Here is a 20,475-nt window from a genome sequence, read left to right on the forward strand (position 1 = left end):
TTTTTTCCGCGATTTTAGCTTACCCCAAATCCCCTTACGTCAATTGCCTATCCTATCTTTTTAATGGGATTTTCCTAATGCCGGTATTACGATCGCCTGAAAAAGTGAGCATTAGACCCTCTCCTGGCAAGACTCCTACCGCATTTAAACGTCAGTAGTTAAGAGTTTTATGGGCTAACGCCGGAACATAAAGCTCTTAACTAAAGTGCTAAAAAGTACACTAACACCCATAAACTACCTATTAACCCCTAAACTGAGCCCTCCACATTGGAAACACTTAACTAAAATGTTTAACCCCTAATCTGCCGACCGGACTTCGCCACCACTTTAATAAATTTATTAACCCCTAAACCGCCACACTCCCACCTTGCAAACACTATTTAAATTTTATTAACCCCTAATCTGCCGCCCCCAACATTGCCGCTACTATATTAAATTTATTAACCCCTAAACCTAAGTCTAACACTAACACCCCCTAACTTAAATATAATTTAAATAAAACAAAATAAATGTACTACTATTAAATAAATTAATCCTATTTAAAACTAAATACTTACCTATAAAATAAACCCTAAGCTAGCTACAATATAACTAATAGTTACATTGTAGCTAGCTTAGGGTTTATTTTTATTTTACAGGCAAGTTTGTATTTATTTTAACTAGGTAGAATAGTTATTAAATAGTTATTAACTATTTAATAACTTCCTAGTTAAAATAAGTACAAATTTACCTGTAAAATAAATCCTAACCTAAATTACAATTACACCTAACACTACACTATCATTAAATAAATAAATTACCTACAATTAACTACAATAAAATTAAATAAACTTTCAATAAAGTTCAATCCTATTGGCTGATCCAATCAGCCAATAGGATTGAGCTTGCTTTCTATTGGCTGATTGCAACAGCCAATAGAATGCAAGATCAATCCTATTGGCTGATTGCATCAGCCAATAGGATTTTTCCTACCTTAATTCCGATTGGCTGATAGAATCTTGGATGACGTCACTTAAAGGAACCTTCATTCTTCAGTCGCTGATGGATGGAAGAGGATGCTCCGCGTCGGATGTCTTCAAAATGGACCCGCTCCACTCCGAATGGAAGAAGATAGAGGATGACATCTGGATGAAGACTTCTGCCACTTGGAGGACCTCTTCTGGCCGGATCGGATGAAGACTTCTGCCCCTCTGGACGTCCACTTGTGCCCGGCTGGTTAAAGACGTCTCAAGGTAGGGTGATTTTCAAGGGGGTAGTGTTAGGTTTTTTTAAGGGGGGGTTGGTGGGTTTTAGAGTAGGTTTGGGTGTGTGGATGGTGGGTTTTAATGTTAGGGGGTATTGTATTTTTTTTTACAGGTAAAAGAGCTGATTACTTTTGGGGAATGCCCCGCAAAAGGCCCTTTTAAGGGCTTTTTGTAATTTAGTATAGGGTAGGGAATTTTGTTATTTTGGGGAGCTTTTTTATTTTATTAGGGGGATTAGATTAGGTGTAATTAGTTTTAAAAAATTGTAATTCTTTTTTTATTTTCTGTAATTTAGTGGGGGGGTTTGTACTTTAGTTTATTTAATTTAATTGTATTTAATTGTAGTTAATTGTAGGTAATTTATTTAATTAATTTAATGATAGTGTAGTGTTAGGTGTAATTGTAATTTAGGTTAGGATTATTTTACAGGTAAAATTGTACTTATTTTAACTAGGAAGTTATTAAATAGTTAATAACTATTTAATAACTAATCTACCTAGTTAAATTAAATACAAAGTTGCCTGTAAAATAAATATAAATCCTAAGATAGATACAATGTAGCTATTAGTTATATTGTAGCTATCTTAGGGTTTATTTTATAGGAAATTATTTAGTTTTAAATAGGATTAATTTATTTAATAGTAGTAAATTTATTTTGTTTTATTTAAATTATATTTAAGTTAGGGGGGTTTTAGGGTTAAACTTAGGTTCAGGGGTTAATACATTTATTATAGTGGCGGTGACGTTGGTGACAGCAGATTAGGGGTTAATAAATTTAATATAGTTGCGGCGACATCGGGGGGGGCAGATTAGGGGTTAATAACTATAATGTAGGGTTCGGCGATGTTGGGAGCAGTAGATTAGGGGTTCATAAGTATAATGTAGGTGGCGGCGGTGTCCGGAGCGGCAGAATAGGGGTTAATAATATAATGTAGGTGGTGATGATGTCGGAGGCAGCAGATTAGGGGTTAATAAGTGTAAGATTAGGGGTGTTTAGACTCGGGGTTCATGTTAGGGTTTTAGGTGCAGACATAAAATTAATTTCCCCATAGGAAACAATGGGGCTGCGTTAAGAGCTGAACGCTGCTTTTTTGCAGGTGTTAGGTTTTTTCAGCCAGCTCAGCCCCATTGTTTCCTATGGGGAAATCATGCACAAGCACGTTTTGCCATCTTACCACTACCGTAAGCAGCGCTGGTATTACAGTGAGATGTGGAGCTAAATTTTGCTCAACACTCACTTTTCTGAGGCTTGAAGAAAACTTGTAATACCAGCGTTGGCTTAAGTGAGCGGTAAGAAAAAAAGTCGCGTTAGTCCCGCACATCCTTACTGACAAAAACTCGTAATCTAGCCGTTAGTGCGGCAGAAAATAACCAGCGATAGAACCGAAACATGTTTATCACATGACCTGCTGTTACCTCTGAGCTTTATTATTATTGGAGAACCAGGTTTCATTTGAAAACATAAGTACAACTATTTAAGGGTTTTAAAAAAAAAAAAAAAAAATGTGTGTGCCAGTATTTTTAGTATTTTTAAAATACCACAATAGGTTTAATTTTAATATAATTACCAGATGAAACAGAAGCTTTCTGAAGATTCAGACATTAATTTTACATTCTACTGTGACTTGTGTAAGTACTTTAACCCTTTGAGTGCTAAGCACTTTCCCACCTGGGTGCTAAGCACATTTGAGGGTTTTTAAATTTTTAATTTTTTTTAATATTTTTTTTAAAACTTTTTTGTTTTGTTTTCAGATCCCCAAGACCTTTCCAATAGTGGGTCTTGGGGTCTGTAGCTGCTTAGATGCCTGATATACAGGCTTCTAAGCAGCATTCCCCCTTTCCCTATATTGTCCATTGTCTTTTTTTAATAAAGTTGCGCAGTGATGTCACCACGCAAAACATGAAGCCCCTGCGATGCCTATCAATATACAGGCCCGATCGCCGGGGTAGGAGCGGGTGGGATCCCACAGATCACCCTCATGGTGGGAGAGTGCTAGCAACGGTTCTGAGCCGTCGTTAGCATCTGAGTGGGAAACTCTGCGACGGCTCAGAGCCGTCGTTAGCACTCAAGGGGTTAAATACTTTAAAGTGATGGTAAATTTCAGACTTTAAGAATGTTGCAAGGAAACATTTGTGTACAAGCAAAACTGCATAATTATTTAAAAAACAAACAAACTGTATACTGTATATATTTTTCTTATATTTAGGGTGACCATATTGCCGCTTTAAAAAGGGACACATGAAAAATACATATGTCAGGGCTGTTTTCAGGGCTGTTTAAAGAAATGTTTTGCATAAGAACCCTGACATATGTATTTTTCATATGTGTCCCTTCTTAAAGCGGCAATATGGTCAGCCTACTTATAATGCAAGATTTATAAACCTACTTGGTATCTTCTGTTCCTACGCCCCCCTTCATTTCCTCTGTTTAACTGGGCTGTGACATAGAGACCAGTCCCACCCACTCTTTACATAGACTTCCTAAGGGCTTTCACAGGGCTGGACTTCAAGAGTGTCGTATGACACACACACTGATTGGATGTTCATTGGAATTGTCATTAAAAAAAGAGTTCATCCCAGTGGGCCACATAACATTCCAATAGGAGCATTATTATAGGCACGGATTTAACCCATTCACAGATTTTTTAAAAAAAGTACTCATATACTTATTTAATGGCAAAGATGACATATATGATATTTGATTAGCTAAAGTTTAACATCCCTTTAAGGAATGCCTCATTCTACTCTTTCACCGACACTGCAAAATCAGATGATGGGACTTAAAACAAAATAAACATGTATAGCAAAAGCACTTTAAACACTCTAAAACACATACACACAATATCATTTATTATCTACATTTTGTTTAAGTATAAACACTACTAATCAAACTCTTATTCATTATTAATTGGATTTTTTGCTTTGCCTTTATTTTGTTTAGTAATGTGGAAATGTGAATTGATAAAGATAATATTTTGACGAGTGATCTATGTCTATCTAGCTATTTATCTATCTATCATCTATCTTTTATCTATCTATCATCTATCTTTTATCTATATATTTGTGCTTCCATTACATTTTAGACCTAAAGTAAATAATTATTATAACAGTATAGCAAAGAACTGCATGAAGTACTTTATAGCTTAGTGCTCGAGCGATATCTGTGATGAATTTTACTGTTTGCTCCATATAAATCTATTACATGATGGGTATAGCACACGTGCTCAATCCGACATGCAAATGGTACCTAAACTAACGATGGTATAAGGCACATTAGCGCTAGTATTTGTAGGCTCCATTTGTAATCCAGGCCACCGTATTTTCAATTTTACTGTATTATTTTTGTACATTTTTGTTTTACATCAGGAGAATTATTTGAGAATTATATCTCGATTTTGACTGTAATAATGATTATAAAACAAAATCCATAGTTATACTGCAACACAGCCTGGAATGATATACAGCATCACAAAATACAATTATGGATGTAACATTCACTCAAATTACCCATTTGGGATACGTAATCATGCATGATTAAAATCAATGTAAAAATGTAATTAAATACATTTATTTTCATGCAGATTGCATATGTTCAATTTATTTGTAATATTAATATAAATGATGCACGACTGTGACAACAAGAGGATTTGAAATGCAGGATTTAGGTCATTAATACATTTTCCTTTGTACAGATAGTAATAATAATAATAAAGCACAGAACTATTTTAAAACGTGTTCTTTAACCATTTAGGAGTCATCAGGCCATTCATTCATGGCATATTTAGATGATCCTCAGTCCCCATAGATCCAAATAGATCCAAATGTTAAAAAGATCCTTGCATTTCTCTACATAAGAGCTTTTCTACTTTTTATCTATTTGCCTTGCTAGGGGAAGAAACTATAAAGTGTCTTTCTTATAATTCCAACAGCTTGAATTGACCAGGATGTATTAATTACAAATAATTAAAAAAACATAAAAATATTGTAATTGTGATAATTAATATTCGTTGGCTGCACTATTCAGTATTTGTTTTGTTTAAAACGAAAAAAAATACTGAATTTGAAACATTTAAAAGTTAAACATTTACATTACTTTTTTAAAAAAATGAATCTTTATATTTAAACGTTCACCTGTAGCTTTATACTTACCTTCTGCACGCCGGAGAGCGCACTTAACTGATCCTCTTCTTGCCAGAGCCCTGGGCATGCTAATAGCTTCCAGGACGTTCACTAACTTTAGCCTCTTGCACACATAGACATAGAGTATGTGCATACACACACAATAGTACCCAACTCATATACACACACACACACACAGACACACACACATACACACTCACACACCCATATACACACACACACACACTCACACACCCATTTACAAACACACACACACAGACACACACACATACACACTCACACACATACACATGCACACACAGACACATACACACTCACACACCCATATACACACACACACACACATACACATACACACTCACACACCCATTTACAAACACACACACACAGACACACACACATACACACTCACACACCCATATACACACACACACACACACACACATACACATACACACTCACACACCCATTTACAAACACACACACACAGACACATACACCCAAATACACACACACATATATACACACACAGAGACACATACACCCAAATACACACACACACACACATATATACAAACATACATGCATAGATACACAATTATAAACACATTCACAAACATATACACACCTACACGTATGCACACACATATATAAAAACATATACTAATACTCACACATCTATACAAACACACACAAACATATACACACCTACACGTATGCACACACATATATAAAAACATATACTAATACTCACACATCTATACAAACACACACAAACATATACACACCTACACGTATGCACACACATATATAAAAACATATACTACTATATATAAACTATACTTTGATGTTGTGGACAGGAGTCTTTTATACTGATAACAAGTTGAAACAGGTGCCATTAATACAGGTAATGAGTGGAGGACAGATGAGCCTCTTAAATAAGATACAGGTCTGTGAGAGCCAGAAATCTTGCTTGTTTGTAGGTGACCAAATACTTATTTTCCACCATAATATGCAAATAAATTATTTCCAAATCAGACAATGTGATTGTCTGGATTTGTTTCCACGTTTTGTCTCTCATAGTTGAGGTATACCTATGATGAAAATTACAGGCCTCTCTCATCTTCTTAAGTGGGATAATGTGCACAATTGGTGGCTGACTAAATACTTTTTTGCCCCACTTTATCTATGATGAGTGACATCCAACAATAAATTCCACACATGATGTAAAAGTGCATGAAAGTACTTTGTGTTGTTATATACAGGGGGTGTCTTTAGCTCCGATCTCTGAATCAGTAGCTGCAATAAGAACAGCTTACATCATGCAGACAGTAGCACCACACATGATGTAAAGGTGCATGAAAGTACTTTGTGTTGTTATATACAGGGGGTGTCTTTAGCTCCGATCTCTGAATCAGTAGCTGTAATAAGAATACATCATGCAGACAGCAGCACCAACAACTTACATCATGCAGACAGCAGCACCACACTGCTTACATCATGCAGACAGCAGCACCACACTGCTTACATCATGCAGACAGGAGCACCACCCTACTTACATCATGCAGACAGCAGCACCACACTGCTTACATCATGCAGACAGCAGCACCACAATGCTTACATCATGCAGACAGCAGCACCACACTGCTTACATCATGCAGACAGCAGCACCACACTGCTTACATCATGCAGACAGCAGCACCACACTGCTTACATCATGCAGACAGCAGCACCACACTGCTTACATTATGCAGACAGCAGCACCACAATGCTTACATCATGCAGACAGCAGCACCACAATGCTTACATCATGCAGACAGGAGCACCACACTGCTTACATCATGCAGACAGCAGCACCACACTGCTTACATCATGCAGACAGCAGCACCACACTGCTTACATCATGCAGACAGGAGCACCACACTGCTTACATCATGCAGACAGGAGCACCACCCTGCTTACATCATGCAGACAGCAGCACCACACTGCTTACATCATGCAGACAGCAGCACCACAATGCTTACATCATGCAGACATCAGAACCACACTGCTTACATCATGCAGACTGTAGCACCACCCTGCTTACATCATGCAGACAGCAGCACCACCCTGCTTACATCATGCAGACAGCAGCACCACCCTGCTTACATCATGCAGACAGCAGCACCACCCTGCTTACATCATGCAGACAGGAGCACCACACTGCTTACATCATGTAGACAGCAGCACAACACTGCTTACATCATGCAGACAGCAGCACCACCCTGCTTACATCATGCAGACAGCAGCACCACACTGCTTACATCATGCAGACAGCAGCACCACACTGCTTACATCATGCAGACAGGAGCACCACACTGCTTACATCATGCAGACAGGAGCACCACCCTGCTTACATCATGCAGACAGCAGCACCACACTGCTTACATCATGCAGACAGCAGCACCACAATGCTTACATCATGCAGACATCAGAACCACACTGCTTACATCATGCAGACTGTAGCACCACCCTGCTTACATCATGCAGACAGCAGCACCACAATGCTTACATCATGCAGACAGCAGCACCACACTGCTTACATCATGCAGACAGCAGCACCACACTGCTTACATCATGCAGACAGCAGCACCACACTGCTTACATCATGCAGACAGCAGCACCACCCTGCTTACATCATGCAGACAGCAGCACCACCCTGCTTACATCATGCAGACAGCAGCACCACCCTGCTTACATCATGCAGACAGGAGCACCACACTGCTTACATCATGCAGACAGCAGCACCACACTGCTTACATCATGCAGACAGCAGCACCACCCTGCTTACATCATGCAGACAGCAGCACCACACTGCTTACATCATGCAGACAGCAGCACCACACTGCTTACATCATGCAGACAGCAGCACCACACTGCTTACATCATGCAGACAGCAGCACCACCCTGCTTACATCATGCAGACAGCAGCACCACCCTGCTTACATCATGCAGACAGGAGCACCACACTGCTTACATCATGTAGACAGCAGCACCACACTGCTTACATCACGCAGACAGCAGCACCACCCTGCTTACATCATGCAGACAGCAGCACCAACAACTTACATCATGCAGACAGCAGCACCACACTGCTTACATCATGCAGACAGCAGCACCACCCTGCTTACATCATGCAGACAGCAGCACCACCCTGCTTACATCATGCAGACAGGAGCACCACACTGCTTACATCATGTAGACAGCAGCACCACACTGCTTACATCATGCAGACAGCAGCACCACCCTGCTTACATCATGCAGACAGCAGCACCACACTGCTTACATCATGCAGACAGCAGCACCACACTGCTTACATCATGCAGACAGCAGCACCACACTGCTTACATCATGCAGACAGCAGCACCACCCTGCTTACATCATGCAGACAGCAGAACCACACTGCTTACATCATGCAGACTGTAGCACCACATTGCTTACATCATGCAGACAGCAGCACCACATTGCTTACATCATGCAGACAGCAGCACCACACTGCTTACATCATGCAGACAGTAGGAGGTCCTTTAACTATGTTTTTTGCAGGTTCATTTTATAAGCGCTTGTAATGGCTGGTTATTTATCACCTGCCTGCAAATGGGCAAAATTGCTAGTTTGCAGGGGGCACCCAATATATTAGCGCTCCACTTGTAGTCCTATATTCAAACCTGCTTAAAGATGAGTATACTTTTTAAATCCAAATTGTAATTCTGTTCTCCCTCCCTTTTCATTTTCTTGAAAATTGATGCTCTGTTTATACATCTGTATACGTCTGGAACTAATTGTACAAATAATGACTGCTTACACAGGTTAATTGGCTTCTGAGAGTGCTTTGGGAGTACTGACCCTGTTGAACTATAAGCTTTGGCATCTGAGATTACTCATAAGAATAGATCCATGTCCAATTTCTTTTTCTATTCCTCATTAAGAACCTGTTCTTTTATCATCGCGTTTTCTATTAACTCCGATCTTCAAGTCGCCCACGTTATTAACACGTTTTTTGAGAACAAATTTCACCTTTTTATAGTCTATATTCATGTTATCAAGTTGGCAGATTCATTTTGTTCACCTGCTTTCACATTTCTGTTGCCTTCTGAATTGCTTTGTTGTTTATCTTGGTACCATGTATAAAACAGTTTTTATTTTAGCGCTACACATATAGCACAATTCCTTTTTCTCCGTGCTCTTTTATATCTTGTGAAAGGTACACATGCTGTTATTTCTTTTCAGTTCATGAATTAACAGTTTGGATTTGATAGACAGCTTTTCATTTACTTTGCTATTTTTTATTTCATAGGACAAATGCACTCATCCAGAAGATGTAAAGCTGTGCGCAGTCTTTGTTAAATCCAACGGAAATTACCTAGCTAGTAAAAAGAAAGTGGTAAGTATTATAATCCTGATCTGCCTTTTGAGGGATACCTACATCTTTGTGTGCCACTGAGAATTTATGTGGTTCAATTTAATTCTACAACACTGTCATTTTATGTTGCTTTATTTGTAGCGCAGTGACACATTCAGTAGTGTTATACAGGTCATATTATGTACATCAGAGGGCATCAAGCCAGAGGAAAGTATCATACTGGTACAGAAGGGGTTAAAAGGACATGAAACTTAATATGTTGTTTCATGATTGAAATAGAGTGCATTTTTGTAATAAAAAAAGCAAAAAACAAGAATTTCCTGTTTACTTATAAACTATTATCAAATTTACTTCATTCTCTTTGTATTCTTTTTAGAATAGCATATCTAGGTAGGCTTAAAGGGACACTAAACCCATATTTTTTCTTTCATGATTCAGAAAGAGCATGCAACTTTAAGCAACTTTCTAATTTACTCCTATTATCATTTTTTCTTCGTTCTCTTGCTATCTTTATTTACAAAGCAGGAATGTGATGCATAGGGCTGGCCCATTTTAGGTTGAGAACCTGGGTTATGCTTGCTTATTGGTGGGTAAATGTAAGCCTCCAACAAGCAAGCGCTGTCCATGGTGCTGAACCTAAAATGGACTGGCTTCTAAGATTTACATTCCAGCTTTTAAAATAAAGATAGAAAGAGAACAAAGAAAAAATGATAATAGGAGTCAATTAGAAAGTTGCTTAAAATGTCATGCTCTGGGGTTCCGGTGGAGGAGGAGCAAGTTTCTGTGACTGTGCTCTCTACTCCAGTCCCTAGGATCACTGGCGGTAAATTCTTCGCGCCTTACCCCAGCAGGGGATGCTACAGGGATACATTGTTTCACCGGTCTGGAACCCTAACAGTGCCCTTCTATTGCACTGTTACCTTCATGAACCCTGGTGTTCCTGAACTCGCTACCTACCTGAAAGGAAAATTATTCTTTTTGTTATTTGCAAAGAAAAACCTTGCCATAACTTTTTTTCTATTCTCTTAGAAATGCTGACAAATCCTCACCTATAGGAGCAAAAGACTGCATATGTCTTAACGTTAGTCCTGATTCCCCTCCTCTCTCCCTCCTTATTCCCCGCGGACTTGCTGCTCTTTGACTGCAGGGCTCCCCGTTTTCTGGCCACATCTGTACCTATCTATTTCCTTCTGGGGGACCGCACCTGTCGACAACGAGCTGCCGCTTGGTTTATCTGTCGGTGGCTCCGCCTTGCCCCTGCTGAGGATCCGAAACCACCTCTCTGCAACAGACTCCCCCCTCTCCCACCGGTGCTGCGAGAGAGGGGGTGAGCGCCCGTCTGGCATCCTACGGCAGGATCCTCTGCAGCCTGGTTTGCGGTCCTGCTTCTTTCCTAGCCCTGGTGCTGGTGTCTCTCTCTCCTCTCCCACCGGTGCTGCGAGAGAGGAGGAGGGGCCGGGGAGGTCACGCTGAGTTTGCATGGTGGCGTGGAGCTTGGCTGGAAGAAGGTTGCCTCATACGGAACACTGCCCTGAGGGGTGAATTGTAGGCGGTCGGCGAGGGTTGAGCCCTGCAGGTACTGTGTTTGGGATTGCCTGTTTGTCGGAGGAGGGGGGGTCAACTCTGGTCCCTAATCTGCTACAGTGAACTTTTGGGGGATAGCCAAAATTTAATGCCTATGGCTTAGAGGTTGACAGGGTACCCTTAGGTCAGTGCAACCTATGTGGTGAAAGAAAGGGGGCCCTGATATACATAATGCTGGCTGAGCTAAGCCTTGGTCAGGGGAAACAAACCTAGGATCAAGGGACTGGTATAAAGAGGAATCTATCTGCTTTGCATTACTTGCATGTGCTAACTAACCCTTGCAAATATCTCCTTTTTCCTCCTGCATGATAACATCTGCCTCTGCTGAGTAAATCTTTTAAACCCCTTTGGCCTATCTGGAAACATTTTTATGGGCTAAACAACCTCTGAAAAGAGGGTAGAAGAGGGAAGAGAGAAGGGAAGGAGAGGGGAGTAAAAAGGAAAGGAGGGAAAAAGGAGGCCTTATACCTGAAAATAAGGGAAAAACCCTGAAAGCTTATCAACAATTATAGGGTTGCTTCTCTCTCTTTTTTCTATAAAAGAATAAACTGCACTGACCCTAAAGGAACAAATATATAAAGCATTGACTCTTGAATCCTCCTAAGCTGAGAGTATCAGGAAATGTCAGCACGCTGATTACTTTCTGTCTTTTATGTAAAAGATACATTTAAAGTATAAGAATTGCTGGTTACAACAGATACACTATATTATAATGCATTAGCAATAAGAAACAATGTACTACTTTTTAGCATTGGGCATTGGAAAAGGTTATATGCAGTGTATAAACGTTTATATGTTATCACCCTTGCTAAAAGTTAAATAATTGTTCTGCTTTTTCTATCTTAATGTCTGTACTTATTAAGGTATACACTAAGCATTGTAATATGGGAAAAAATCTTACTCTGTGTTACTTTTCAGTTGATATCTAGACATGACTAGCAAATAGCTTATAACTAGGCTACACAGAAAACTCCAAAATATTTGAAAATAGAGATATACTCAGCTGAACACTGCTTACAGGTAATGTAGGCGGGCACAAGAATATATTTCAACACTACTAATAATTTTGAGTATTGGCTAAAGCTGGGGGTACCCTTTTATTATAAGGTCTGATAAGTAAATCCACCCAGGAATCAGATATTCTAGCTGCTTTATATATAAAATAAAGCTTTAGCGACCGTTGGCTATTACTATAAGATGAAAGTAATAGGGGAATATCAGCAAACAGAGTATTTTGGTCTCTAATGCAAAGATTATACGTAAGGCATAAGAAACACTTGCTATAGGAAGATAGCCACTCATGAGTACATGTAGAAACAGACTATTCTAATATAGAAGGCTACAAGAAATAGTGAATGTTTGCCTAGTACCTATTAATGGAAATGGCTATAAAAGTGCTATAACTTATGCATGTTACTAACCTTACTAAAAGATAAATAATTGCTCTATATATCTATATTAATATTTGCATTAACGGATCACTGCAATATTGGAAAGGGTTTTGATTTCTCTCTTTTTGTGTCATTCTCTGACAAATCTATAGGTAGATATAACTAGCAAATAATCTATAGCTGGTATATATAGGGAACTATATCTTATTGCAGGAGAGAGGTTTAATTTACCACAATAATAGCTACAGTTAATCTGTAAAGGTAAAACTACATACTGTATCTTTGGTAACTTCTTTGACTAGCAATCAAAGTTTAGGATATCCCCCTAATCTAAGGTGTAGCTGGTAACATATAGTGGGGTAGTTGAGAACTTATAATTCATTTGCTATAGCTCCTCCACCCAGTCAAAAGACAATTAAAAGGAGGCTGTTTATTGTTAACTGACCCCTCCTCCTCCCTCCCTGGGAAATCTATCTGAAACAATCCAATAAAGAAAAAAGAAAAAGAATAGGGCAGAGAAACGGAGTCTGGAAAATAAATTTTCGCGCGGTCTCTACCGTGGAGCTAGTTACTGGGTTGCCCCATACATAAAAAAACATAGCTACGATCAAAACTCAAATTTAGCACTTTAGTTAGACTTAAAGATACATTAAGCAAAATATAAATCCTCTCCCTGAAGCTATAAAGGTATCTAATTGAGGAGAAACTTTGTAGGGGATCGAATCTTGGCGCAAGCACATAGAACACTTTTGTCCCCTTTCACTCCCCCCCCCTTTTTTTTTTTTTTTTTTTTTTTTTCTCCTCCCTTCACAGGTATTTCACTTTCACCCCCATCCTCACAACTTTCCTTGTCACATATTTTTGCACATTAAGGGGGGGAAAAATTTTCTCCCCCTCCTAATTTTGTTCGACTCTATACCATTAATTTATGGATAAATTTCTTCACATACACACTAAAACTCCTTCACCCACTATGACGGCTAAGCACAGAGATAGGAAAAACAAAAGCACAATAGAAACCCAGGACACTCACTTTAGTCATACCAATCCTCTGCACGATAAAGAAGCACCAGACACTCAATCACTTGTAGCTCGCATAATAGAAGCGCTCGCACCGAGATTTGACTCTATGAAATTTGAGATTAAACAAGATATTATCTCCCTAACTAATGAAATTAGACAATTTTCGAACAGACTTCAGGAGGCCGAACAAAGAGTCTCAGACCTGGAAGATAATAGTATAATTCACAGCTCTAAGCTAAAAACGATAGATACAACTTTACTCAAAATGCAAGCCAAAATAGAGGACCTAGAGAACCGTTCCAGGAGGAACAACATAAGAATAATTGGGGTTCCCGAGGGGAAACAATTTGAGGACCTTGGAAAATTTATATCTGTCACCTTAGTTCAAATACTAGGCTTGCCCTCCTCGCACCCCCCAATAATTGTAGAAAGGGCGCATAGATTGGGACGACAGATAGAGGAGGGGAGGGGGAGAATAAGACCAAGACCAATAATAGCAAAACTATTGAATTTCCAGGATAAAACTACTCTTTTTCAATACTATCGGAAAAATCAGCCTATTCTATTAGAATCTTCTAATGTTTACTTATTTCAAGATTTCTCCGCAGAAACAGCAGGGAAAAGGAAAGAACTATCACACATTTGCACAAAACTTATTAAAGGGGGACACCACGCCACAATAATTTATCCGGCTAAACTTAAGATTACAATTAATGGTGAAACACACTTCTTTGAATCCGCCAAAGAAGCGGAAAAATTTACAATAGAGATAGAACAACAGGAAGGTAGGGGATAGAATTTGTAATAACCTTAGGTCTACCACCTTAGACACTATTAGCTGACACAGGACGCTAAAGGAGTTGGTAAAATGAAGGTCTTTATTTGGGAAAACCCTGTGAGTCTCGGTAAATCGGGACGCAGGGCAATGGGGGGTGGGAATGGGATGGGTCTCTCTGACTGCAGAATAACTCTTTTAAACTATTATTATTATTTTCCCCTTTTTTTTTCTTTTTTTTTTTTTTCTTTTCTTTTTTCTCCCTCCTCCTCCCTCCTCTTCTTCCTCTCCCTCTGGTCATATAAAAAGAAACAATGTTAGACAAATGTAAAATAACCTCTTGGAATGTGGGCGGTATTTCAACACCTATCAAAAGAAAGGCTATTCTTACCCAGCTACAAAAAGCACAAACGGATATAGGTTTCTTACAGGAAACACATCTGAGTACAGAAGAATCTTTAAAATTAAAAACCTCTTGGGTAAAGGAAATCTTTTTTGCACCAAGTATGAGGAGGAAGGGGGGGGTGGCTATACTGATCGGGAAAAAAATTAATTACCAGTGTCTCCACTCTGAGGCTGATCCTGGGGGGAGATACGTGTTACTTAAGATTAAAATTGCCCAAAGGGTGTATACACTTTGCAATGTTTACGGTCCCAATATTTTTGATCCCGAGTTCTGGGATACACTCCAGTCCAAATTACTTCTTTATACCGCAGGGCATCTAATTATTGGAGGAGATTTCAACATGGTACCAAAATGCCCAATAGATAGGCTTAGAAGCAATATCAAGCGGCTGAAACAAAAAAAAGATAATTTGGAAGTTAAGATGTTTAAAAAACTCAAACAGAATTTAGGTTTGCGCGATATCTGGAGATCCCAGAACCCAGATGTTCAGAATTACACATGCCTTTCGAAAGCTCATAAAACTCTATCACGGATTGATCTGTTTTTAATAGATGAACATATAGCAACATCCCAGGTCAAATCCGAAATTTCACAGATTACACTATCAGATCATGCCTCTATTTCTCTCGAATTTCAAAAGACGCATTTTCAACCTACCCCATCCCGATTCTCATTCCCTTATTTTTTGGCCTCTGATTTCAAATTCAAAGGATGGCTCAAAAGCAAATTTCAAGAATATGCTCATTTTAATACAAATTATTTAGATCGACCTGAAATATTCTGGGAGGCTGCGAAGGCAGTAATGCGGGGTGAAATAATAGCATATAGGAGTACAATTTTGAAAAAAATAAGATTAAGAGAAAAGGAAGTAGGCACATTTTTGATAAATTCATATAACCAATTTTTACTGGATAAAACCCCCGAAAGCTGGGCTAAATATGTCCGAGCTAAGAATGAAAGGGATACATTTATACTACAGCAGGAGTCGCATAAGGAACTGAGAATTCAAGCCAAAATGTATAGGTATGGAAACAAAACTGGTAGAATGTTGGCGAAGCTTGTGAAAAATGAGAAAAAGCAATCTGCTATAGAGCATCTTCAATATAAAGGGAAACAATTGCTAAGATCTGAAGACATCGCACAGGCATTATCTGAATACTTTCAAGAAGTATATGCATGTAGGGCATATGACGCAAAAAACTCTACTGACTTCTGGAGCAAAATTACTCCTCCCACTCTGTCACCAGATAGTGCTGATGTCTTAAACTCCCCTATTACTATAGAGGATATTGAGAAAGCGATCTCTAATCTATCTTCTAATAAAGCAGCGGGTCCTGACGGACTTCCAACTGAGTTTTACAAAATATTATCCTCAGAAAGTGCCCCCTACTTATGTACTCTTTTTAACAATTTTTTCATAAATGCTAAACCTGTTCCGCCCTCTTTTTCTTCATCATTTACGACTCTAATACTCAAAAGTGGCAAAGATCCTATATGCAAAGAATCATATAGGCCAATAGCTCTTCTTAACTCTGATTACAAAATTCTAACAACAGTTTTAGCATCTAGATTGCAGGGGGTACTTGGAAAAGTTATTCATACTGATCAGGCAGGATTTCTTAACAAACGCAATTCCTCTGCAAAAATAAGAGAACTCTTGGTTGTAATGGAGCATTTTTGGAATATGACAGACTCAGAGGATGGAGAGGGGGATACTCCTGATTCCGTTATTTTATCTATTGACGCTGAAAAAGCCTTCGATTCCATCCTCCATGAGCATATAATAACTTCACTGACACATTTTGGTATTGGAGGTAACTTCTCCAATTTTGTAGAGAATTTATATAGCCAATCTTCTACAAGATTAATAGTGAATGGCAATCTCTCTCCTACTATATGCTTAGGTAGGGGAACACGTCAGGGGTGCCCCCTCTCTCCACTCCTCTTTGACATTGCCATAGAACCTCTGGCTATCTTGATAAGGCAATCCCTTGAGGGCATAAGAATACATAAACATGAGATAAAAGTTGGATTATATGCAGATGACCTACTTATATATTTGGCTAATACAAAAGTTAACATTCCTAAGCTGATCCAGATAATGGACCACTTTGGATCCTTCTCTGGATATAAAGTTAATAAGTCAAAGTCGGAAATTTTCTGGCTTAGGAAGAACCCTACCTCCCTTTCAATTATACCTTTTCGAGAAGTCACGGACTCTTTTAAATATCTGGGGATTCATATTCCGGCCAAATTTCCAGACCTCTATAATCTTAATATCCCACCGGTACTCAACCATATTAAAGAAAAACTTAAAATATGGCAAAACCTGCCTATATCTATCTCTGGACGCATTGCAGTATTTAAAATGGTTCTCCTTCCTAAGTTGCTATATGTTCTCCAAAATACTTCATTAATTCTGTACGAAAAGGATATCCGCTCTGTTAATAGCTCACTTATACGGTTTCTCTGGCAGGAGAAAAGGTCTAAAATTTCCCTGGCTAAACTTTCAGTGCCAAAGGAGTATGGGGGACTGGCTTTGCCAGATTTAAGGCATTATAATCTTTGCTTTCTTGCTCGAATAGTAATTGATTGGATCCTAGTCAATAATTACATCTTGAATAATGAGCTTGAAACCAATATTTGCGCCCCATATCTCCCATCAGCATTAATACACCTGTTACCCAAGGAAATGCCGTCAGAAATTAAGAAAATGAAAACAATTTTCAATCCACTTAAGGCATGGCATAAAATCGCCACTCTACTCTCAATTAACGTTAGAGCTTCTTATTATCTACCCTTTTTGGGAAATCCTAAATTTGTAGCAGGCCTAAATTCTCCTGTTTTTAAGGGTTGGCATAATGCCGGTCTGAGTAAAGCTTGTCAGCTGCTGGATAGAGATAGGGGGTGCATCAAAACGTTCCAGGAACTAAAAACAGAATTTAGTTTATCTAATATAGATTTTTTTGCCTATTTACAGGCAAGACACTTTGTCCTGGAATTAACCAAAGAAAGAGGCTGGAACTGGGGATTGGGTAAATTAGAGAACTGGCTTGTTTTAGCCAGAAATGGGTGCCTGTCAATTGCTTTCTGTTATCACCTTTTGGGCACCAACAAAGGTCTTCCAATCTTAGCCAAATTGGTAGCAGATTGGAATGTACTAATACCTCAAAGTAATGTCGAGCCTAAGACGCTTCAAATATCAATGAATAAGGTTGCCCAAACTACACTCTCTTCCACTTGGCGTGAGTCACAGGTTAAGATTCTACATAGAGCTTATTTTACCCCTAGGAGAGGCCTCAGATGTGGCAATCTGGGTTTTAATGAATGTCCTAAATGTTCTTTCTATGCAGCAGATTTAATGCACATGTTTTGGTCATGCCCAAAAATAAGGAACTTCTGGTTCAAACTAGAATACTGGTTAAAAAATGTATTAAAAATAGCCTTTGTGCCCCTATCATTTTTTCAGATAATATTCTGTGTAAATACAACCCTTGGTAAGTATAGCAATGAAAAAATAGTAATTTCCTCTATTCTTGCTGCTAGATATTTAATATGCAAAAAATGGAAAAGCAGAGCTCTTCCAAGTATCATTGAAGTTAAGAACTGTATGAAAAAACAATGCATACTTGAGCAAAGGGATACAAACATAGATAATGAACAGGATATCAGGAAATTCTTTGATAAGTGGGCAACTTTTCTAAAGATATTTTCCACCACGGAAATAAATCTTATAATTTTTCCATTTCAAAATTCAGAAATAGTTTTACTAGGTAACTGGTAGGTACCTGGAGGGAGTGGAGGAAGGGGGATGGATGAGAGGGGGCTCCTCCCCCCTTATTCCTTATTTCTTTTTTTTTTTTTTTTTTTTTTCTTGTACGTTGTTTGTTTTTTGGAATAAGTCGGAGGGAACTAAAAATAAAAAAAACCAACAGAGTAAAGCTATAACACCAATAGAGGGGTTTCTTTTTTTTTTTTCTTCTTTTTACCTTGGTTTCTGCTGTTGTCCTATTGGAGTTAAATAGAGACTTGTGGGTTTTATATTTATTTTTATGCATTAATATGAACATTTATTGTATAATGATGTGATGGAAAAGCCAATACTATTGTTTGTATATTGTATTTACACTGTTGGTGTATAAATAAAGATTTAAAAAAAAAATGTCATGCTCTATCTGAATCATGAAAGAAAAAAATTGGGTTCAGTGTCCCTTTAACAATATGATACACTTTTGTGCAGCAGAGGTTTTTGTAAAATATATAACATAGTTAAAAACACTATTGCTAATTACTAAGAATACCAAAATATTAAAGCAGATTTGATAAAAAAGTTAACTTGTTTTGTTTTTTAAACTGTACATTCAAACTGAATCATGATAGAAAACAATTTCAGTTTTGTGTCCCTTTAAGGTACTAACACCTAGATTTAGAGTTTTGTGTTAGCCGTCAAAAACAGTGTTAAGGGATCCTAACGCTGCTTTTGGCTGCCCGCTAGTATTTAGAGTCAGGCAGGAAAGGTTCTACTGCTCACTTCCTTACCGCAATTCCAAGCTACCGCAGATCCCCTTACGCCAATTGCGTATCCTATCTTTTCAATGGGATCTGCCGCTGGTATTTGGAGTCTTGGGAGAAGTGAGCGGTAGACCCTCTACCGACAAGACTCCTAACGCCAAAAAAAGTCAGTAGTTAAGAGCTTTATGGGCTAACGCCGAAATATAAAGCTCTTAACTACTGGGCTCTAAAGTACACTAACACCCATAAACTACCTAGGTACCCCTAAACCGAGGTCCCCCCACATCGCCATCACTCTAATAAATTTTTTTAACCCCTAATCTGCCGACCGGACACCGCCGCAACCTACATTATCCCTATGAACCCCTAATCTGCTGCCCCTAACATCGCCGACCCCTATATTATATTTATTAACCCCTAATCTGCCCCCCCAACGTCGCCGCTACCTAACTACACTTATTAACCCCTAATCTGCCGACCGGACCTTGCCGAGACTATAATAAATGTATTAACCCCTAAACCGCCACACTCCTGCCTCGCAAACACTAGAATTAATAGTATTAACCCCTAATCTGCCCTCCCTAACATCGCTGCCACCTACCTACAATTATTAACCCCTAATCTCCGGCCGCACCATTGCCGCTACTATAATAAAGTTATTAACCCCTAAACCTAACTCTATCCCGAACCCTAACACCCCCTAACATAAATATAATTTATATTAAACAAAATAATATTCCTATAATTAACTAAATTATTCCTATTTAAAACTAAATACTTACCTATCAAATAAACCATAATATAGCTACAATATAATTAATAATTACATTGTAGCTATTTTAGGATTTATATTTATTTTACAGGCAACTTTGTATTTATTTTAACTAGGTGCAATAGCTATTAAATAGTTAATAACTATTTAATAGCTACCTAGTTAAAATAATTACAAAATTACCTGTAAAATAAATCCTAACCTAAGTTACAATTAAACCTAACAC

At 38.5% G+C, this 20,475-nt stretch overlaps 1 protein-coding gene across 2 annotated transcripts in view; it reads left to right on the top strand.

Annotated features, from left to right (window-relative positions):
- The window catches only part of DRD2 (dopamine receptor D2), a 164,955-nt gene that overhangs the window by 109,435 nt on the left and 35,045 nt on the right, over positions 1–20,475 (top strand). The window contains exon 5 of one of the 2 annotated variants that reach the window (XM_053689833.1): positions 9,721–9,811. In XM_053689833.1, the coding sequence (XP_053545808.1) occupies positions 9,721–9,811 (91 nt within the window). The remainder of the gene's footprint in view (positions 1–9,720; positions 9,812–20,475) is intronic. The other variant, XM_053689832.1, reaches the window with a different exon arrangement.

This window comes from Bombina bombina, chromosome 8, assembly GCF_027579735.1.
Source record: "Bombina bombina isolate aBomBom1 chromosome 8, aBomBom1.pri, whole genome shotgun sequence".
Classification (NCBI taxonomy): Eukaryota; Metazoa; Chordata; class Amphibia; order Anura; family Bombinatoridae; genus Bombina; species Bombina bombina.